The following is a 19,742-nucleotide window of genomic DNA, read 5'->3' on the forward strand; positions in this document are numbered from 1 at the left end:
TCTAGGAATTCATCATTTCTTTGGGTTCTTCATGGTTCTTGTGACCTTTATCACTCTGAGGTGCCTGTTGCAATTTCTTCCCCTTTCATCTCTGAGCCAGTTTATTTGTTGTTGTTGTTGTTGTTTTCTCTTACCTCTGTGAGAGTAAGAGTTTGCTGATATTTCTGTCTTATTGTTGTTTTGGGGTCTCATCTTGCAGTGCTCGGGGGTCACTCCTGGCAGGTCTTGAGGGACCCTGGGGGGTTGCTGGGGATGGAACTCCGGGAAGTACCTTCCCTGCTCCCTTATCTCTCCAGCCTGTGTGGTCAATCTTATTTATTCTATTTTTTTATCTTTTTCTTTTTTTTGGGGGGAGACATACCTGGCAGGTATGTTTCAGGGGTTACTCCTGACTCTGCACTCAGAAATCACTCCTGGCAGGCTTGGGGGACCATATGATTTCTGGGAATCTAACCAGGGTCTGTACCGGGTCGGTCATGTGCAAAGCAAATGCCCTACTGCTGTGTCTTGTTTATTCTTGAAAAATCAGCCCCTGGTTTCCTGGACCTCTGGGCCATGTTCTTGATTCCTGGACATAATTTCTGCTCTGGTTTTTATGCTTTTCTTCTCATTACTCACTTTGGGGTTTCTTTCGGGTTCTTGCTCGGATTTCTCCTGTGTGAATTGGGAGAGTGAGTTTGCCCGTTGGCGATCTGCAACCGGAATGAGTGTGTGAGACTTAGAGGAGCACCACAGGCCTTAGGAGGAAGGGACGATGCTTGGCCAATGCCAGTGTTGCTGCTGTCGCCATTGGTCAGGGTGATGGGTGAGGCCGGGCACTGGAGGCCACACAGGCACGCGCCTGTCTCGGTCCTTTCCCATTCCTACTGTCACCGTGTCAAGGGGCGGTTTCAGCCTGCTAAGTAGGGGAGGAAGGGACCAGCCTGGGTGGTGTTCCCACTTCGAGAATTCTCAAACCTGAGCAGAAGGGACGGAGTGAGAGGGACCCCGGGTGCCCTGGCATACACTGTCACGTCCTTCGTGACAGTCCACTCTCAGGTGCGTCTGCGGATGTGCTGGGCCACAAGACCCCTGGCCCTGCTCCCTGGCCGCACTCAGCCTCCCGCTCTGTCCCACAGCCACCCAGTCCCCGCAGTGGTACTCGTGGGGCCCGCCCAGCATGCAGTGCCGCCTGTGTGCCACCTGCTGGCTCTACTGGAAGAAGTACGGTGGCCTGAAGATGCCCAGCCCCAGCGGCGAGGACAAGTTCTCCACCAGCCCCGCAGAGGTACAGTCCTGCCGCCGTCCTCACCAGCTATGTCTGTGGCCTCGCTCTGCCCTGTCCCAAGCTGCCCTCGGGCCAGGCACACAGCCGAAAGCCAGACGGAGCCTCCTAGGGCCTGAGCAACTGGGCAGTGTTTCCAGAATGGAAGATGCTCATCATTCTTGAGGGACTGGTCCCCTCATCTTCTGGATCAGGAACTAGAAGGGGGCTGGATTGGGGACTAGGATTCGAAAGGGAAGGACATGGTCCCCAAAAGTGAGGGGTGGGGCCGGAAAGAGAGCACAGCAGTAGAGCATTTGCCTTGCATGCGGCTGACCCAGAAGGGACCCGGTTCGATTCCTGGCATCCCATATGGTCCCCCTGAGCCTGCCAGGAGCAACCCCTGAGTGCCGCCGGGTGTCACCCAAAAGCCAATTAATCAATCAATAAAGTTTAAAAACAAAGTGAGGAGCTCACGTCTCGGTGTCCCTATACCCGGGGTGCGGTGACACCGTGTTCCTGTCCCCATGATAAGGTGGCCCCATGTCCCTGTCCTCATGACAAGGCAGCCTCATGCCGTGTGTCCCACTGTCCTCATTTCTGTCTTGCAGGATCCGCGCGCCCGGGGTCACCTGTCTCGCCAGGCCACACAGGGGCTGCCAGTCCGGAACCCGGGGAGCCCGCTGTCGGCGGTGAAGACGCGGCCGGCCTTCTTCCTGCACACCACCTACTTCACCCGGCTGGCGCGGCGGGTGTGCGGCGGCTCCCTGGGGCTGCGTCGGGCAGCGCGGAGGCCCTTCTCGCCCATCGACGCGGCGGCCGTGCGCGCCCAGTGTAAGAAGCCGCTGCCGCCCTAGCGCGGCCCAATAAACGCCACCTGCACTCACCCTCCATCTGCTTCTGTTTCTTTTGTGTTTCGTTGTTTTGATTTATTTTTTCCATCATCTCTCCCCTCCATTGTCTTATGTCACCCCAACGGGGCCGGGAACTCCCACGGGCGGGTGGATGCATGCCGTGACCCTGACTCTCCCCCTGGGGGACCCCTGTGGAGGTGCTGGTGAGGTCCCTGGTGATAGCGTTTCTTGTGGGCACTGAGGTCTTGCGTGTGACCTTTGCCCATTGCCCACACTTCCTGGGCATTGTTGTTTGTTGGGTTCGCTGTGAGGGTCGCCCTTGCATGCAACCCCTTCCTGCTCATACATGACACTCATCCGCATATTTTTCTTTGTTAGATCAAGGTTGTGTGTAGATCCGAGGGTGTGTGTGTGTGTGTGTTTGTGTGTTGCGTGTGTGTGTGTGTGTGTGTGTGTGTTGTGTTGCAGATAAAACCTGACAGCATTGGGCCGAGAGATAGCATGGAGTTAGGGCGTTCGCCTTGCATGTAGAGGGACAGTGGTTTTAATCCCAGCATCCCATATGGTTCCCCTAGCCAGGAGCAATTTCTGAGTGAACAACCAGGAGTAACCTCTGAGTGTCACAGGGTGTGGCCCCAAAAGCAAAACAAAAAAACAAAAACAAGGGGACTGGAGAGATAGCATGGAGATAGGTCATTTGCCTTGCATACAGAAGGACGGCATCCCGTAGCATCTCCCGAGCCTGCCAGGAGCGATTTCTGAGCGTAGACCCAGGAGGAACCCCTGAGCACTGCCGGGTGTGACCCAAAAACAAAAACAAAACAAAACAAAAAAACCTAACAGCATATGCTGTGTTTGTGGGTATAGACCTGAGGGTGTGTGTGTGTGTGTGTGTGTGTGTGGTGTTTGTGTTGTAGGTTGAGGGCATGTGTGTTATTTGAGAGAGTTAGCGTAATGTTGTTAGGTGAAGACGGAAGGTGTAGCATATGAAAAAGTTTCCATAAGATGATTCTTGGAATTGTATATAAAAGTGTTTCCTTAGGATTGTTCTGTGACTTTTGCCCCACCTAACCCTTCCAGGTGGGGCGCTGTGGAGTTGGGAATAAATAGCTTGAGGGACAGGAGTGAGGGGTCCTTCTGTGAAAAGCTGCTGGCTGCAGGAGGATTCTCTGGCTCTCCTTGCCCGATCTTTTAAACCCTATCGTTCTTGTCTGTGTGGATTATTATTTGCTGCGGATAAATATTACTAAGGTCTTCCCCCGAAAGGGGACAAGGGGATGGGAAGTAATTTCTCATTCTGGGGACTGTTCTTGGGTTCACAAATACCCAGCAAAGTTAACAGCGAAGATACATTGCAGGAAGGCATGTGTGTTGTTGGAGAGTGTAGACTTCAGAATGTGTGTGTTGATTTGGGGGTGTAGACCTGATGATGTGTGTTGTCTGCGGGTGTAGACAGATACTGTGACGGTGCCGTGTGCTGTTCCCCCACATGCCCTGTCTGACTGTCAGCCTTGGTGCTGAGTCACTTTCCCACCAACATGTTCGGACCCTCCACAGCTGAGATGTTGAAAATCCCAATCAGTTTAGCGGGAGCCCAGGCGTGTGGCCCGGCCAGGTCTGCTGACTGAGGCGTCTGCAACCTCGTGACAGTTAGAAATGGGTTTTGATCCTGCCGAGAGGTGGCTTGGGTGCTTCTGAGTATCCCCAGGACCGGGAGCTTCGAGCCGGTTTCTAGTTGCTCTTGGAGTTTTCTGGTCTCGGAGCCTCCCCCACGGGGCTCCCCCACAGGCCGAGCCTATTTTTGAGTCAGGGTCACTCCTTTGGGGTGCCTGCCAGGCCTGGAACCCGGGTGGGCTGCATGCAAGAGCCTCCCCACTGTGCTCCCCCATGACCGAGCCCCATCTGAGGACCCTGCGGCACTGGATGAGGGGTGAGCGGTGAGGAGTGAGGGGTAAAGGGTAGGGTGAGGGATGAGGGGTTGGGGGAAGGGGTCAGGGTGAGAGTAGTAGGGGTCAGGGGTCAGAGTTCAGGGGTGACACATGTCCTCCTGACCCTGCCCCTGCAAGTGCCCCTCTGCCTGTGGCTGTCACACCCTCACCCTTCGTTCCTTCCTCCTCCAGCCTCCTCCATTCTTGACCCCTCCTGCTCCTCCCTGTCCCATCAGCTCTGTTCTCAGGTCCCTCTGGTCCTTTTCCAGTGCCAGTCACCTGCCGTCAACTGTCCTTTCCTGGTGTCCACACGGACACCCCAGCACCCTGTTTCTGTGGTCCTCACTGTAGGCCTCAGTGCTCAGGAGTGCTTTTTTTCTTTCATTTTTGGTTTCTGGGCCACCTCCAGCAGCTCTCAGGGATTACTACTGACTTTACACTCAGAAATTGCCCTTCACAGGCTCGGGGGACCACAAGGGATGCCGGAGATCGAACCGGGGTCCATTCGGGTCAGCAGCGTGCAAGGCAAACGCCCCACCACTGTGCTATCACTCCAACCCCAGAAGTGCCCAGTCTTGAGCTGTTTCCTTTCTTGGTGGAGGGATTAAGCCTAGGTCACCTGCTGAACCTCAACAGTGAGTTTTGCCGACACCCCTGAGGTGCAGCTGTCCCCGCACTAGTACTAGTGCAAGGTCCTAGGACACACAGGAGCCCGGACTGGGTGAGCAGAGCTCTGCAGGATTTGGGTTTTTGTGGACTCTGGCCACTTCCTGAGTCTCTGTTCTGGGTTCGTGACGTGGTGGGTCCCCCGTGTCCTGTGAGGGGACACGGTGGCTTGGGGCTGGAGTGTGGACAGCCATCGCCCTCCGATGACTGGTGTCCTTGAGACTGGCCCCACCGCAGTGGGAGCCTGGGACAGACGTGAACGAGAAAACGGGATAGACTTGAGCGAGATGAAAAGGGGGACAGCCGCAGGTGGGAGGCTGGGTGGGAGCTGAGAAGCTGGCAGATGTGGGTCTGGGTGAAGGCAGACCAGACTCAGTTTCTCTAGTTCATGCCGCCCTCAGAGCCATGTGGGTCGACGCTGCAGGAGACAGCACCCAGGACACCCCATTGAGAGTTGCCCTCTGTCTGTCCCTCTGTCCTTCCATCCATCTCTCCCTCCATTTATCTCCCTCTGTCTGTTCCTCCCTGTGTGCCATTTCTGATTGGCCCCAACCTTCTCCCCCTGGTGGATGCCCCCATCTTTCCTGTGCTTTGGGGTGTTGCTGTCCCAGACGAGCCCCCACCCCACAGCTTTTCTGCACCCAGTGGGTGAGCACCCACTTGGACCTTCTTAAGGATACCCTTCTCCCTCTACCTCTCCCTGCCCCTCACTCCTCCCCTTTCCTGCTCTCCCACAGACGCAGACAGACACGGGGCGCTGCCTGGGAGCCCGCCGAGGAGCCGGAGTGTGCGGAAGCCCTTGTCCTGCATCATAGGATACTTAGGTGGGTACGAGGTGGTTCTGCGCCCACCCCTGCCTGTTCCTGCACAGACCCTCACCCCAACTTCTTAGGAACCCCTCCCTGCCTTGCCACTCATGCTGACCCACACAGCACACACATGCCCCCTCTCACACTGTCTTACGTGTTTAGACGTAAGCACACAGTCAGAGAAAACAGCCGTGAGATCTTTAAGAATAAAAGGTGTCTCGGTGCTGATTTTGTTTCGAGGCCACACCAGGTGGAGCAGAGCTGACTCTTGGCTCTGTGCTCAGGGATGATCCTGGTGATGGTCAGGAGACCAGTGACAAAACCCGGGTTAGCTGCATGCAAGGCAAGTGCCTCCCCACTGTACTGTCCTATCCCTCTGACCTCTGACACTTTTTTTTTTCTTTTGGGCCACATTCAGTGCTCAGGGGTTCCTCCTGGCTCTATGCTCAGAAATTACCCCTGGCAGGTTCGGGGGATGTTAGGCAATGCCAGGAATCGAACCCAGGTTGTCCACATGCAAGGCAAACACCCTTCTCACTGTGCTGCTGCTCCAGCCCCAGAAAAAATACTTTGGTATAGGGGCTGGAGCTATAGTACAGTGGGAGGGCATTTGCCTTGCACACGGCCGACCCAGAAAGGACCCGAGTTTGATCTCCTGCATCCCATATGTGGCCCCCAGAGCCTGCCAGGAGTGATTTCTGAACAGAGAGCCAGGAGGAACCCCTGAGCGCTTCCGTGTATGCCCCCAAAACAAAAACCAAAATAAAATCAAATGGTATAGAACCGTTCCCGCCCATTCTACCCTTCCCTTTAACAGAGGACTGGCTTGTTCAATGAGTTTTTAATCAATAAAGCAAAGCGTTGGTGTCCATAAGACCAACACAGCAAATACTCACCTCCTTGCAGGCAGCTGAGCCTGGTTCTATCCCTGGCAACCACACAGGGTCCCCCCAGTCTCCTCCGGCTACCCTGTTTGTTCAAGATCTTCAGCAGGTTACAGAACAAAGGTCCACCTGCCTGGTCCCCTCAACTCATTCCAGCCACCAACCTGACCTGTGACCATGGAGCTAAGGTTGGCAGAGCTGGGCCGGGCAGGGTCACTGCTGTTCTGCTGCCTCAACTCAGTCTGCCTGAGGCCCATAGCTCAGTGCCCTCCGACGACCCTGGTTCAAGCTCCCCTCCGACGGCACAAATGGCCTGAGCCCACCCCGTCCAGCTCTGCTGTGGGAGCATTGGGGCCTGAGCCCACTGTCCCAACCTCAAGGTTCTGCTTCTTCCTCGCTTTACTCCTGGGGGGGACACAGGAACTGTTTTGACCTGCCCCCCCATACCACTCACTACCACAGTGCTCACCTGGTCCTGGCTGGTCTTCATTTGCTGAGTGTCTGCTGCAGAGTCCTGGGAGCTGCCGCCCACCCATGGGGAAAGTTCTGGAAGCTAGATTGAGTGCCGGAGTCCTGCCAGTCTCAGGGTGCTCCAGGGTCTATATGGTGCTCTAGGGAGCACCTGTCCCCTGAGGCTGGAGGGAGCTAGGGCAGCCCTGGGGAACTGGGCCATGAGCTGGGTGCAGAGCACGACTCCAGAGTGCCAGGTCTCACGCTTGGGACCACAGACTGTGTCCTTCTGCCTCCCCCCAAACCTTTCCTGACACTCAGAGCAGAGTGAGGAAGAGCAGGACCCAGCCCAGGCGCCTCCCAGCACTAATGTTCCAGTCCCCAAAGAGGCAGGGCTGGCTGGGCCAGGAGGGCGGCTCTGTGGGTGTTGGGTGGGTGCCTTTGGGGAGGGTCGGCGCCTGCTCTGTAGTGGGGCTGGTTTGGTTCTGGCACTGCCACCCAGTCCTAGTGTGAGCAGTGAAGCAGTGAGCTCCCGTGCCTCGGCCCAGATTCCTGCGCACACCCTGGTGTCCTATTCTAAACCTGGGTTCTCTCTCTCTCTCTCTCTCTCTCTCTCTCTCTCTCTCTCTCTCTCTCTCTCTCTCTCTCTCTCTCTCTCTCTCTCTCTCTCCCCTCCCTCACTTCTCTCTCCCTTTCTCTGTCTTTCTGTCTCTCCCCATCTCTTTACTCTCTCTCCATCTGTGTTTCTGTCTCTCTCTCTATCTCTCTCCACCTCTCTCTGTCTCTCTCCCTCTGCCCCATCAGAGATCCACCCTTCGCGGAAACCCGTGATCCGCTCGGCCCCCAGCCTGAAGACTCCCCCGACCAAGCGGATGCTCCCCGCCCCCAACCACGCGTCTCTCAGCATCTTGGGAAAAAGGAATTACAGTCACCACAACGGCCTGGACGGTACGTGACCACGCTGTGTCCATGCCTGTGTCCTCCCCGGTGTCCTGCCCGGCACTTTTCCTGCCGGCGCCACCTGGAGGGGCGGGGCGGCTGCCCACAGCCCTCAGGGGCCTACTGCCCCTGCCCCATTGTCCGGCTGCTCAGGGGACAAGGGGGGCTCTGCTGGAAGAAAAGGACCAACTCGGGCCCGGAGAGATAGCACAGCGGCGTTTGCCTTGCAAGCAGCCGATCCAGGACCTAAGGTGGTTGGTTCGAATCCCGGTGTCCCATAGGGTCCCCCGTGCCTGCCAGGAGCTATTTCTGAGCAGACAGCCAGGAGTAACCCCTGAGCACCGCCGGGTGTGGCCCAAAAACAAGCAAACAAAAAAAAGGACCAACTCACGGGCCCCGCTCCTCACCGCACACACCAATTCAGACTCGCTGTGGCACACGCAGGTAGGTGCTTACTCCCGTCTGCGCAGACACTGCTGTGCATACTCACCAGGACCTACCAGCATGGCTACCTACCCGCTGTGCTCCCTTACAGACTTTGGTGTATACTCAGGATCATTGTGTTTTGCCCCGGGCGGGCACATTTGCTCTGTTGTCTGTTCACGGTGGTGCATTTTGCATTTTCTGTGCTGCACACTCGCCGGAGTACATATCAGAGAAGCACACCACCTGAACACGGGCTGGTGTGCCCACTCACTGCACTGCACACGGGGGGATGTTTTCTCACTGTGCACTGGCTGATGCACAGACCTCACACCTACTGGCTGAGATGCTCGCTGCTCGCTCTATTCCAGGCAGAGGGTTTGGGATCTTCCATGTGGGTCAGTGGAGATCTGTTCTGCCTCCAGGACCTCCAGATGTAGGCTTTATCCCCACTCCTTTCTCCTGACACATTCTTTTATTTTTTATTTTTATTTATTTATTTTGGTTTGGGGGCCACATCTGATGGCTCTCAGGGGTTACTCCTGGCTCTGCACTCAGAAATTGCTCCTGGCAGGCTCAGGGGACTTTATGGGATGCCAGGCATCGAACCTGGGTCTGCCTGGGGTTGGCGTGTGCAAGGCAAATACTCTATCGCTGTGCTATTGCTCCAGTTACTGACACATTCTTTTAAATGCTGGAGAGTTGGGCTTTCTGGAAGGAGTTTCCGCGTGAACACTAAATGCATCAACAGTCCTGTGTCTGACTGAACTTCTCCCTCCCTCCCAAAGGGCTTCTCTGGGGCTCGGCCATGTGATGAGTCTCCAGGTGGAACTGAGCCGCTGCTTCCGTGGGGACTGTGAGATGATGCGCAGCGCCTGGCGCCACAGGCAGCAGTGTCCCCCCTGCACCGCCGGACGCTGACCTGTGGCATTAGAATAAGTAAAGCTCTCCAGGCCTCCTGCCTCTCAGCCTCTCAGTTCTGATAGTGACAGGAGCCCCAGGGCTACAGCCTGGGGCCAGAAGCCCCAGGAGCCTCTGGGCCGCAGTCTGAGCCGTACAGTGACTCAACAGTGGCTGGGCTTCTAGGCCGGAGGCCTGACAGGAGTGTGAGGCCGGTGGAGGCAGCTCACGCCGCAGCCCAGGGACCCGGAAGCCTGTCTCTCCTGCCCGGAAAAGTGTCTGTCCTGCCCTCGGAGCAAGGCCGCCACCACCACCACCAGTACTGAGGATGCTGCAGGCGGCGACGAGCCGAGTCCACCTATGCCAGTGAGGCTGCACCGCAGTGCCCGCCTCTGCGGAGTCCCTAACGCATGTCACCCCTGGGCTCCTTCCCAGGGTCCGACCCTCTGCCCAGGTCTGCCGAGGAGGAGCTTGGAGCAGCCCCTGGCATGCCCGCCCCGCCCCGTCTGCTTCTGGCCATGCCCACCCTGCCTTTGTGTTCTGGCCCCTCTCCCACGTAGTGTTGACCCGAGAACACAGGGCCGGCCGCTACTTCCCAGAGCTGCTCAATAAATGTGAAGAAGCTGGAAGCAACTGAGAAAAAAGAGAATGACTTGTTCTGGGGGCCAGGGAACTGGGCAGAAGAGGAGCACTGGGATGGATTTGGGTCCGTATGGGACATGAAGTGCAGAGGCAGGGACCTTGGGTGCACGAGGTAGGCACCTCTGGGCACCTCTGGGTGCAGGCAGCTGGGATCTCAAGGTACAGGTAGCCCAGCCTGAGTTCGTCCTCCAGCTGGCAGGGAACAAGAATTGAACCCTGCTGCTGGACTGAGTGGGCTCTGTAGGCATGGGAGCACCGAGGAAGATGAGTGACCATTGGGGAACCATCACTCTTTTGGCTGCGCCTGTTCACCATACATCCATGGTCCATGACCACATCACATGTTGGATCCCTGACCACACCCTGTGTCCACTCTCCATGATCATGTCCCATTGTCCAGCTCCTTGACCACGCTCCAGTAACCACACGCCCTTGTCCACACAATTAACACATTCAAACTCACAGATTCAGACTCACACATTTGCACTCACATTCACTCACGCATTCATAGTCACATATTCATACTTGTAGACACACATATCAGCACACTCATACATGCATTCACACGCAGACATTTACACTCACATGATCTGGGACCTTTATTACAGCCACTTTGGAGGACAGGAATCTGGACGGGGGTCACACGGTCTCAGCCGGGCAGCGTGAGACTTTGGCAAGGGGACCCCACAGGGGACACGCAGTGAGGTGGCCTTGCAGCAGGGGGAAGGAGTCCTCCATAGGCATCAGCCGAGGGGCTTCTTGTTGTCAGGGTCCTGTATAACCGCCAGTGCCACCGAGCCTTGGGCCCTCGCCCAGGAGAACCTGAAGAGAGAGCACAAGTGAGGGGGTCCCCTGGGCTGGAGCGGCCCCCCCCCACACACACACACACACTGGGACTTACGCTGTCCCCGCTGGCACCAGGAGGCTGTCGTCAGTAGCCAAGCCCAGACGCTCTGTTCCCAATGTCACCACAGAGTAGCCTTCCTGGAAGGGGCATAGGGAGTCACGGCCTGCCCCGACCAACCCGGACACCACCTGTCCCAGCCAGGCCCTACTCACCAACTGCCACAGCCACATGTCCACAGTCCTTTTGGGGAAATCGCTGCTGCCTTGTCCGAGAACCAGCACCTGGGGAGGACACAGCAGGGGTCCTGATTCAGCAAGGCCCAGGGGAGAGGTGGTTTTGCCTCCCACTGACCTTTTGAAAGGGCCTGTCCAGCCTCACCATATCCCCTGCCCAGTGTCCATGCCAGGTTGCAATTCTGGGGGCCCCAATGTTAAGGCTATGCTAGCCCTGGGGAGCTGCCCTCCTGCTTCCTGGACTCCCCCAACCCTCTGCTTTTGTTTGGTTTTGGTTTTTGGGCCATACCTGGTGGTGCTCAGGAGTTACTCCTGACTCTGCTCAGAAATTGCTCCTGGCAGGCTCGGGAAACCATAAGGGACGCTGGGGATCGAACCCAGGACTTTCCCCCAGCTCTCCCCTGCCCTACACCACCCTCATCACCCCTGCACCTTCTCACCCCTCACCCTCCTCTCCTCACCCCTGCACCCCTCCCCACCCTGCCCTGCTCCGTCTCCTATCTTCTTACCTGCGTCTCATAGGTGTCCCCAAACAGGCTGAGGGACCTGCCTGCCTGCAGCTCCCGTCGGTGGCCATCCAGCCAGGTCCCCAGGGGCATGGGGTCCATGACAGTGCGTGTGCTCAGGGCGAAGGGCGGCTTGGGGCGCAGCTGAGCTGTACCACACGGGGCTCGTTAGGGCACCGGCCCTGCCCAGGGCCAGGCCACCCTCGGGAAGGGACGCTCACCTGGAATGGGCTTCCCCGTCTTGTACTGCTCAGAGCTGAAGAACCTGGGGGGTCGGCGGAGGCAGACTGAGCCCAGGTACAAGGACTCGGCCCACGGGACACACACAGACACACATAAACAGACACATATGCACATACACACACATACATCATAATACACGCACACACATGTGCCCCTCACTCTTGGTGTCCCAGGGAGGGCCGTGGGGACAGAGCAGATGGAGCCAGACCCCTGTGACCTCCCCCAGGTCCCCCCCTCTGCTGGCAAGCTCACTCCTGGATGATGGGCGCCAGCTGCGTGCCGAGGTCCTCGCAGTAGAACCATTTCTCGAACAAGACGTCCGTGGTGTCCCCCACGTAGTACCTGGGACAGGGAGGAGCCGGCTCTGGGCTGGAAAGCAGGTGCGGCCCTGGCAGCCCCGAGGCACCCGGGCAGGGAGAGAGCCGTGTTGGGTGCCAGGCCCCATCTGGGCCCCAGGGCAGAGCTGACACCCCTGCTCTGCTGTGGTCGCTGAGGCATCCATCCCTCCCTGTCCCTGTCCTTGACGCAACCTTGTGCCAGTCCTCGTGGCTGGGCTGCAGGCTGGGAGGGGCACCCGGGCCATGGAAAGACTTGTGCTGGCCAGGCTGTCCTGTGACGTGGACAGACTGGGACCAGGTTCCAGACCACACTTGGTGGGGTTCTGGATTTGCTACATGCTTTGGGATTGGTGGGTTTGGGGAACAACACAAACAAATAAAAGGGGGTGCAGAAGATGGGAGCTGGCCTTGGGGGGCATAATTTGGAGGGGACTCAGGGGCTACTCCTGGCTCTGCACTCAGAAATCGCTTCTGGCAGGCTCAGGGAACCATATGGGATGCCAGGGATCGAACCCAGGTCTGTCCCGGGTCAGCCATGTGCATATCAATAACCCTACCACTGTGCTATTTCTCCAGCCTGGGAGCTGGTTTTCACCTCTGCCACTTGAGTCTACTGGGACCAGAGCTGGGATCCCTGACACTGTCCCTCTGCACTTTCCAGCCCCTTCTGCTCCCCCAGACCTGGGGCTTCAGCGAGGATAAGGAGAGGCTCCTTTTAGCATCCCCCCAGTGACTAAGGGAAGCCAGGGGTGTGGTCCGGCCAGGTCTGCTCCCTCCTCTGCACCCCCTGATCCATCTCAGCAGCAAGAAGAGATTTGGAAGATTTTGCCCCCTTTGGGACCCCTCAGTCCTCAGCCCACTCAGTCCCTAGCCCTTCTCTGGGGCCCTCACCTGAGCCCATCCAGCTCCGTTTCCAACCGCCTTCGCTCAATCACCAGGCCCACGGTGTCGGCAAACCTCTGCGGAGAGTGGGGGATCCCGGCGGGCAGCAGGAAGATCTGGGGAGGGAGGCCCTGGAGCTGAGCTGAGCCAAGATCTCAGCCCAGCACTGTCCAGACACACTGGGCAGGGAGAAAATTGGGCCCTGCTGTGCACCTCCCGATGTTCCCCGGCCCCCCATGTTCCCGGGCCCTCCACATCCCCGGCCTCACCTCACCCTGACGGATGACCACATCCCGGTACTGGCCACGCTCCAGCACCCGGAGAACCATGTCACCCTGCAGCTGGTAGAACACCTGCGGGACAGGTGGGCAATGCCTGCTGCTGGGCCATGTCTCCCCAGTGGGCTTCACCTCTCCGACTGAACCCCCCAATTTTCCTTAGCCCTGTCCTGGGATGGCCCCCTGAACTCCCCAGACAGCAGGATGAAGACACCAAGGGCTCTGAGGGTCACCCGGGGCCCTACACTACAAGGCACTGGGCCTAGCCTGTGGCTGAAGCCAGTGTCCTTTTGTTTTGTTTCGTTTGCTTTTGTTGGGGGCAGGGCCACACCCGGAGGCATTCAGCCCCGTGGTGCTCAGGGGTTGGTCCTGGCTCTACACTCAGAAATCGCTCCTAGAGGGCTGGAGAGATAACACAGCAGTAGGGTGTTTGCTTTGCAGCAGCTGATGTACGACAGACGGTAGTTTGAATCCTGGCATCCCATATGGGATGAGCCATGAAGGAGCTGGGAAGCTGGGAGCCAACCAGACGGGAAGGACGCACCAAGAAGGGCCCTGCCTGTGTGCAGGCAGGTAGGATCAGGGGTGCCTGGAGCCATCCAGGTTCTGATGACCCTCATCAGGGCCATGCCCCGGTTTGCCTCTGTCCAGGAACAGCACCGCTAGGTCATGTCCAGCTCATGAACATCCTTGATGTGCGGTGGGAGAGACAGTGACCACAGCACCCGCGTCCAGTGGGAGTCCAAGACAGACCCTCGGCCATAGAGGAATCTGGAGACAGACCACTAGGACAGGGAGCCCAGGACAGACCCTCCATGGACTGGGAAATTTCAGTCACACACATCCAAGGGAAGTCAAGGCCTTTCCTTATTCCACACAGCAAGGCCATGGAAGAGCTGATATCAAACCTGCATCTATGGAACACACGTGGGACACACAGGGACATAGTGTCCGGCCTCAGAGGACTTGCCAAGGAAACATGTCTTGTCAGCAGAGTAGCAAAAGCAGGGGCCAGAGATAGTATGGAGGTAGGGTGTTTGCCTTGCACATGGAAGGACTGTGGTTTGAATCCATATGGCAACCCATATGGTCCCCTGAGCCTGCCAGGAACGATTTCTGAGCGTAGAGCCAGAAGTCACCCCTGAGGGATGCTGGGTGTGACCCAAAAACCAAAATAAAATTCTTTTTAATTGAAATTTTCTTTTCTTTTCTTTTTTTTTTTTTTTTTTTTTTTTTTGGATTTTGGGCCACACCCGGCTTTGCTCAGGGGTTACTCCTGGCTGTCTGCTCAGAAATAGCTCCTGGAGGGCCGGGCGGTGGCGCTGAAGGTAAGGTGCCTGCCTTGCCTGCGCTAGCCTAGGACGGACCGCGGTTCGATCCCCCGGCGTCCCATATGGTCCCCCAAGAAGCCAGGAGCAACTTCTGAGCGCATAGCCAGGAGTAACCCCTGAGCATCACAGGGTGTGGCCCAAAAACCAAAAAAAAAAAAAAAAAAAAAAGAAATAGCTCCTGGCAGGCACGGGGGACCATATGGGACACCAGGATTCGAACCAACCACCTTTGGTCCTGGATTGGCTGCTTGCAAGGCAAACACCACTATGCTATCTCTCCGGACCCTGAAATTTTCTTTTACTGAACCTAAATGATCTAAAACAGTATCATTTGAATAAGTAATAAATAGAAGGAGTGCGCATTAGACACATTTCCTTTTTTGGGGGGAGGCACATCTGGCAGCTCTCAGGGGTTACTCCTGAGAGAAAAGAGATTTCTTCATTCAGAAATCACTCCTGAAAAAAAAGAAAGAAAGAAAGAAAGAAAGAAAGAAAGAAAGAAAGAAAGAAAGAAAGAAAGAAAGAAAGAAAGAAAGAAAGAAAGAAAGAAAGAAAGAAAGAAAGAAAGAAAGAAAGAAAGAAAGAAAGAAAGAAAGAAAGAAAGAAAGAAAGAAAGAAAGAAAGAAAGAAAGAAAAAAGAAATCACTCCTGGAGGGCTCAGGGGACCCTACGGGATGCCAGGGATCAAACCCAGGTTGGCAGCTGCAAAACAAATGCCTTCCCTGCTGTGCTATCCTCTGGCCTATCACGTTTTTGTTTTTTTTTTATTTTTTTTTTTAATTTTGGGCCACACCCGTTTGACACTCAGGGGTTACTCCTGGCTATGTGCTCAGAAATCGCCCCTGGCTTGGGGGGACCATATGGGACGCCGGGGGATCGAACCGCGGTCCTTCCTTGGCTAGCGCTTGCAAGGCAGACACCTTACCTCCAGCGCCACCTACCCGGCCCCCTGGCCTATCACTTTTAACTTGCTTAGTGTTGATTTGCTTTGGGGTAGAGGGGACAGAGTTTGAGATTCAAAGTCCCTTCCAGACACACACCCCCCACATCCTGTGGCCAAGCTCAGTCAGAATGTTCTGGCACTGGCCTGGCCTATGCCCTCTGGGTAAAGGGCTCCTGGAAGGCCTCATGGATGGGCAGTGGCCAAACCAAGTCTCTCCCCGCTCCCCCTGCCCAGAGCCCCCTCCAGTGCCCATGTGCCCCCACTCACCTCCTCCCCCTCCTCGATGTGGAAATCCTTCCTGGTGTTGGGGCCCCCCACAAACATGACCTTGAGTTGATCCTGGTGCCTGAGGTGGAGACCAAGTAGGTCTTGAGCCAGCGGCTCTCCTCAAGTTCCTATGTTGGGGTGTGAACCCCAGGAGACTCAGGGCTGAGGGCAGGGAGACCCCCGGCTGCTGACCAGTTCTGGTGGGGACAAAGGTCTATGAGGATGTTGGCTGCAGCCTGTCAGTGACACAGAAGCCAAGGACCCTGGGAAGTGGGGTCCGCTACTGAAGGCCTCTGGTCAGTCAGGCATGGCCAGCTAGGGCACAGGGAGACATCTGCACAGGGAGGCTCCACGGGGGACCCCAGCACAGGGGTTTGGGGGGTCTGGGAGCAGGAAGTATTCTCTGAACTCACCCTTACTAGCACTTTTAGGGCAGATTTGGGGTTCATAATTGGCGTGTCCCTGACCTGATTCCTCTAATCCAGGGTGCAAGGAACTCCCTGCTCAGTCTCCCTGAACCAGGGGTCAGAGCTGATGGGGAGTGGGGGGACAGGGCTGCAGCCTCAGCTGCCACAGCTGCCACCAGAAAGAGGAACACAGGAAGGGAAACCCCATAATGGCGCAGTCCCCACTGCGGGCACTCCCCAGGGATGGTGGATTGCGCGGAAGGGGATGCGGGAGGGACCAGGGGTGGGGTGAAGGAGGGGTGTGGGGTACAGGATTGCAGGGGTGTGGGTGCAGGGTGAAGGGTCAGGGTTCAAAATTTGGGGAGTGGGCATGGGGTGGGAGTGCAGGGTGCAGGGGTGCAGAGGTGTAGGGTTATGAGGCTCCGGGTGTGAGATTCAGGGGTGCAGAGGTACAGGGGTGCAGGGCTATGATGTTGAGAGATTCAGGAGTGCAGGGTCATGGGGTTCAGGTGTGAGGCTCAGGAGTAGGAGTGAAGTGGTGCAGGGCGCAGGGGTGAGGGTACGGCTGGCTCACAGCAGCTTGTTGCAGACGGGCGGCAGGAAGAAGGCTCGGTTCCCCTCCACCCAGGTCTTCACCCTCACAGGGCGCTGCATGACGGCTCAGCTGGGATGCCGGCACCCTGGGGGCCCCTGGTTCCTCAGGCTCCTCCGGCTGCGCTCCCCTGGTTAATCTGCATCCTGGGGCTGAAGGGTGGAACAACCCAGCCAGGGTCAGTGGGGCCTCCGTGGCCGGTGGGACTTTGACCTGGATCTGAGCTTCTGGCCTCGTCTCTGGTCCCAGTGTGACCTGGACAACCGGCTGTGGCAGTGGCAGAGCAGGAGGGGCCTCACCAGAGCTTGGCCTGTGTCCAGGGGGCTGGCCCTGGGGTCGTCCAGGGACCTTACCCTTCCTATTTCCCCCCTCCCAGAATTCCACCACAGGTGGAAGAGTCAGAGTCGTGGGTGTGACCCCCAAATCAAGCTGGAGGCCTCACGCCCCACACCCCGACACCACAACCCAGTCAGCTTGGCCCTGCCTTTGCTCTCTGCTCCTCAGAGCAGTTCCTTCTAGAATCTTCTGCCCCCACCCCCCAATGTGGGACACCACCTACCTTCTCTTTCAGTTTCATCTGGGCACCCAGAGGCATTGGATGGGGAGGTCTCGTTCCCGGTCAGCACCACTTACCAGGTCAGGCTGTAGAGGTTGCTGGCCAGGAGGAGGCAGCAGTCTGGGGGCCCAGCCTCTCCTCCCCAGCCCGCCGGGTCCACCTTGCCCTTCGTCCCAAGTTCCTGGTCCCCAGAAGGTCCTGTTGACGCTCCAGCAGCTCTTTGGGGTTGATGCGGCATGAACTGGCATCAAGAGCCAGGCAGTACTCGGGCTACTACTCCCAGCTCCATGCTCAGGGGTCACACGGGGATGGGGTAGAGCTCAGGGTTTCTGTGCAGGGCCTGGCCTGTCCTCTCCAGCCCCTCACCAGCCAGTCACTTGGGTTCTTAGGACCCTGGAAGGCTCAGACCACTGTTCTTGTGGTCCCTTCCTGCAGCCATGGTACAGTAGCACCCAAGCTGGGTTTGGGGTGCAACAGAGGGAGGGTGGGTGCACCGGCATAGGGGCAACTCAGAAGCTCATAAGGGGGACTGTCCCTCTGAAATGCTGAGGTCACAGCTACCGTGAGGGGAGCACAGATGAGGCGGCTCCCAACTGGGCATGACTGTGGTGACAGGGAGGCACGTCTGTCTGTTCCTGGAACACCACCCCTGCTGGCATCATCTGACCCATCACTCCCCACCCCTGCTCCACTGACATCTGTCTCCATGGCTGTCCATCAATCCCACACAGTCTGCCATTTCTTTTCTTTGGGTTGGTTGTTGGTTGGTTGGTTTTGGAGCCACACCCAACAGTGCTCAGGGGTCCAGTGCTCAGAAATCACTCCTAGCGGGCTCAGAGTGTAAGAACCAAAACTCCGCCCATAAGTCCATGATAAACTACTTGAGACTAAGACAGTGCTTCTGAAATAGTGGGGCACGTCCCACAGGGGGGTGCCAGCTCCGTAAAGGGGGGCGCATTTGACCTTGGCAAACACTGTCATAACAGGCTAAGCCCCATGTTTATGTCTCTGTATGTATCTGGACTGAGAGTTGCTGTGTCCTGCTTCAAACCCCACTTCAAAAAGCTACGCATTGCAAAACGTGCTCACTGTAGCCGTTAATCCATGAGGACTGGAGAGATAGCATGGAGGCAGCGCTTTTTTTTTTTTTTTTTTTTACTTTTTTTTTTTTGGTTTTTGGGCCACACCCTGTGACGCTCAGGGGTTACTCCTGGCTATGTGCTCAGAAGTCGCTCCTGGCTTGGGGGACCATATGGGATGCCGGGGGATCGAACCGCAGTCCTGTCCAAGGCTAGCGCAGGTAAGGCAGGCACCTTACCTCTTGCGCCACCGCCCGGCCCCCAGAGGCAGCGCTTTTGATTGCATGCTGAAGGTCAGTAGTTCGAATCCCGGCATCCCATATGGTCCCCCGAGCCTGCCAGGAGCAATTTCTGAGCATAGAGCCAGGAAGAACCCCTGAGCGTAGCTGGGTGTGACCCAAAAACCAAAACAAACAAACAAACAAATCCAGACATCACCTCTGATTAAAAAATCAGCTCAAATTATTTTATGTGGGGCCGGGAAGGTAGCACTAGAGGTAAGGTGTCTGCCTTGCAAGCGCTAGCATAGGACGGACCGAGGTTTGATCCCCCGGCATCTCATATGGTCCCCCCAAGCCAGGGGCGATTTCTGAGCGCATAGCCAGGAGTAACCCCTGAGCCTCAAACGGGTGTGGCCCAAACCCCCCCAAATTATTTTATGTATTTTTGTTTTGCAATTTAAAGTTTTTTTTTAAATAAAGATACTATTTAGAGTCAAGCGGGGGGCATAAAAAGTGTTTTCTTCTTCCTAGGGGGGCATGACAGAAAATAATTGAGAAGCATAGGACTAAGACAAGCCCAAACCCTAGTCCAGTGGACTTTCCACTCCTAGCTGAAGGCTGAGATAACTCAGAAATAAAACCAAAGTTGGTGCCCTCCAGGAAGAAGGAACTAGGGGTTGAGTGAGCTTGGAAAAAGGCTCCCTTGACCACCAAAGTCTGAATCAGAGTAACCCTTGACAGGCAGGGTCAGAATTAGAATATCCCCTGACTACCGACCAAGGTTTGAATCAGAGTATCCCTAGACAACCAAAGTTGATCCAGAGAAATCAGTGATTAATTAAGACATTTAAACAATGAAATGATTGTTCTGTTAATGTTCTGTTAAGGGGCTGGAGAGATAGCACAGCAGTAGGGTGTTTGCTTTGCAAGCAGCCAACCTAGGACCAATGGTGGTTCCATCCCAGCGTCCCATATGGTCCCGAGAGTCTGCCAGGAGTGATTTCTGAGCACAGAGCCAGGAGTAACCCCAAGCACTGCCGGGTGTGGCAAAAACAAAAACAAAAACAAAAAAAAAAAAAAAAACAGGGGCCAGAGAGATAACATGGAAGTAAGGCATTTGCCTTGCATGCAGAAGGTCAGTAGTTCAAATCCTGGCATTCCATATGGTCCCCTGAGCCTGCCAGGAGTGATTTCTGAGCACAGAGCCAGGAGGAACCCTTGAGCACTGCCAGGTGTGACCCTAAAACCAAAAACCAAAAAATAAATAGATAAAAAAAAAAA

At 56.3% G+C, this 19,742-nt stretch overlaps 2 protein-coding genes across 4 annotated transcripts in view; one reads left to right on the forward strand and one right to left on the reverse strand.

Annotated features, from left to right (window-relative positions):
* The window catches only part of MTA3 (metastasis associated 1 family member 3), a 38,822-nt gene extending 29,093 nt beyond the window's left edge, over positions 1-9,729 (forward strand). For both annotated transcript variants that reach the window (XM_049784252.1, XM_049784253.1), the window contains exons 13-17: positions 1,119-1,267; positions 1,855-2,077; positions 5,429-5,515; positions 7,639-7,782; positions 8,985-9,729. In XM_049784252.1, the coding sequence (XP_049640209.1) occupies positions 1,119-1,267; positions 1,855-2,077; positions 5,429-5,515; positions 7,639-7,782; positions 8,985-9,010 (629 nt within the window). In that variant the 3' untranslated portion in view covers positions 9,011-9,729. The remainder of the gene's footprint in view (positions 1-1,118; positions 1,268-1,854; positions 2,078-5,428; positions 5,516-7,638; positions 7,783-8,984) is intronic.
* Positions 203-16,835, reverse strand: HAAO (3-hydroxyanthranilate 3,4-dioxygenase). Of its 2 annotated transcripts, XR_007500859.1 has the most exons (11): positions 16,588-16,835; positions 15,607-15,685; positions 13,057-13,140; positions 12,797-12,903; positions 11,820-11,909; positions 11,546-11,589; positions 11,328-11,473; positions 10,798-10,866; positions 10,640-10,722; positions 10,382-10,560; positions 203-215 (listed from the first exon to the last, which is right to left on the reverse strand). XR_007500859.1 is itself a non-coding variant. In XM_049784270.1 (10 exons), the coding sequence occupies exons 1-10, from the start codon at positions 16,665-16,667 to the stop codon at positions 10,482-10,484; spliced, it is 861 nt and encodes a 286-aa protein (XP_049640227.1). In that variant the 5' UTR covers positions 16,668-16,835; the 3' UTR covers positions 10,320-10,481. The 2 variants fall into 2 exon arrangements, 1 of the variants encoding a protein (XP_049640227.1); XM_049784270.1 differs by lacking the exon at positions 203-215 and having other exon boundaries at positions 10,320-10,560.
* Positions 16,836-19,742: the final 2,907 nt, after the last annotated feature.

Source organism: Suncus etruscus, chromosome 12, assembly GCF_024139225.1.
Source record: "Suncus etruscus isolate mSunEtr1 chromosome 12, mSunEtr1.pri.cur, whole genome shotgun sequence".
In the NCBI taxonomy this organism is placed as follows: domain Eukaryota; kingdom Metazoa; phylum Chordata; class Mammalia; order Eulipotyphla; family Soricidae; genus Suncus; species Suncus etruscus.

What these genes read in the sequence shown, in the direction of transcription:
- HAAO (XM_049784270.1), bottom strand. Translation starts at nt 16,667, where the DNA reads ATGCAGCGCCCTGTGAGGGTGAAGACCTGGGTGGAGGGGAACCGAGCC. An exon ending in ACGGAGCTGGATGGGCTCAG is followed by an intron (nt 11,910 to 12,796) that starts GTGAGGGCCCCA and finishes TCCCTGTCCCAG; the next exon opens with GTACTACGTGGGGGACACCA. An exon ending in ACATGTGGCTGTGGCAGTTG is followed by an intron (nt 10,723 to 10,797) that starts GTGAGTAGGGCC and finishes TGCCCCTTCCAG; the next exon opens with GAAGGCTACTCTGTGGTGAC.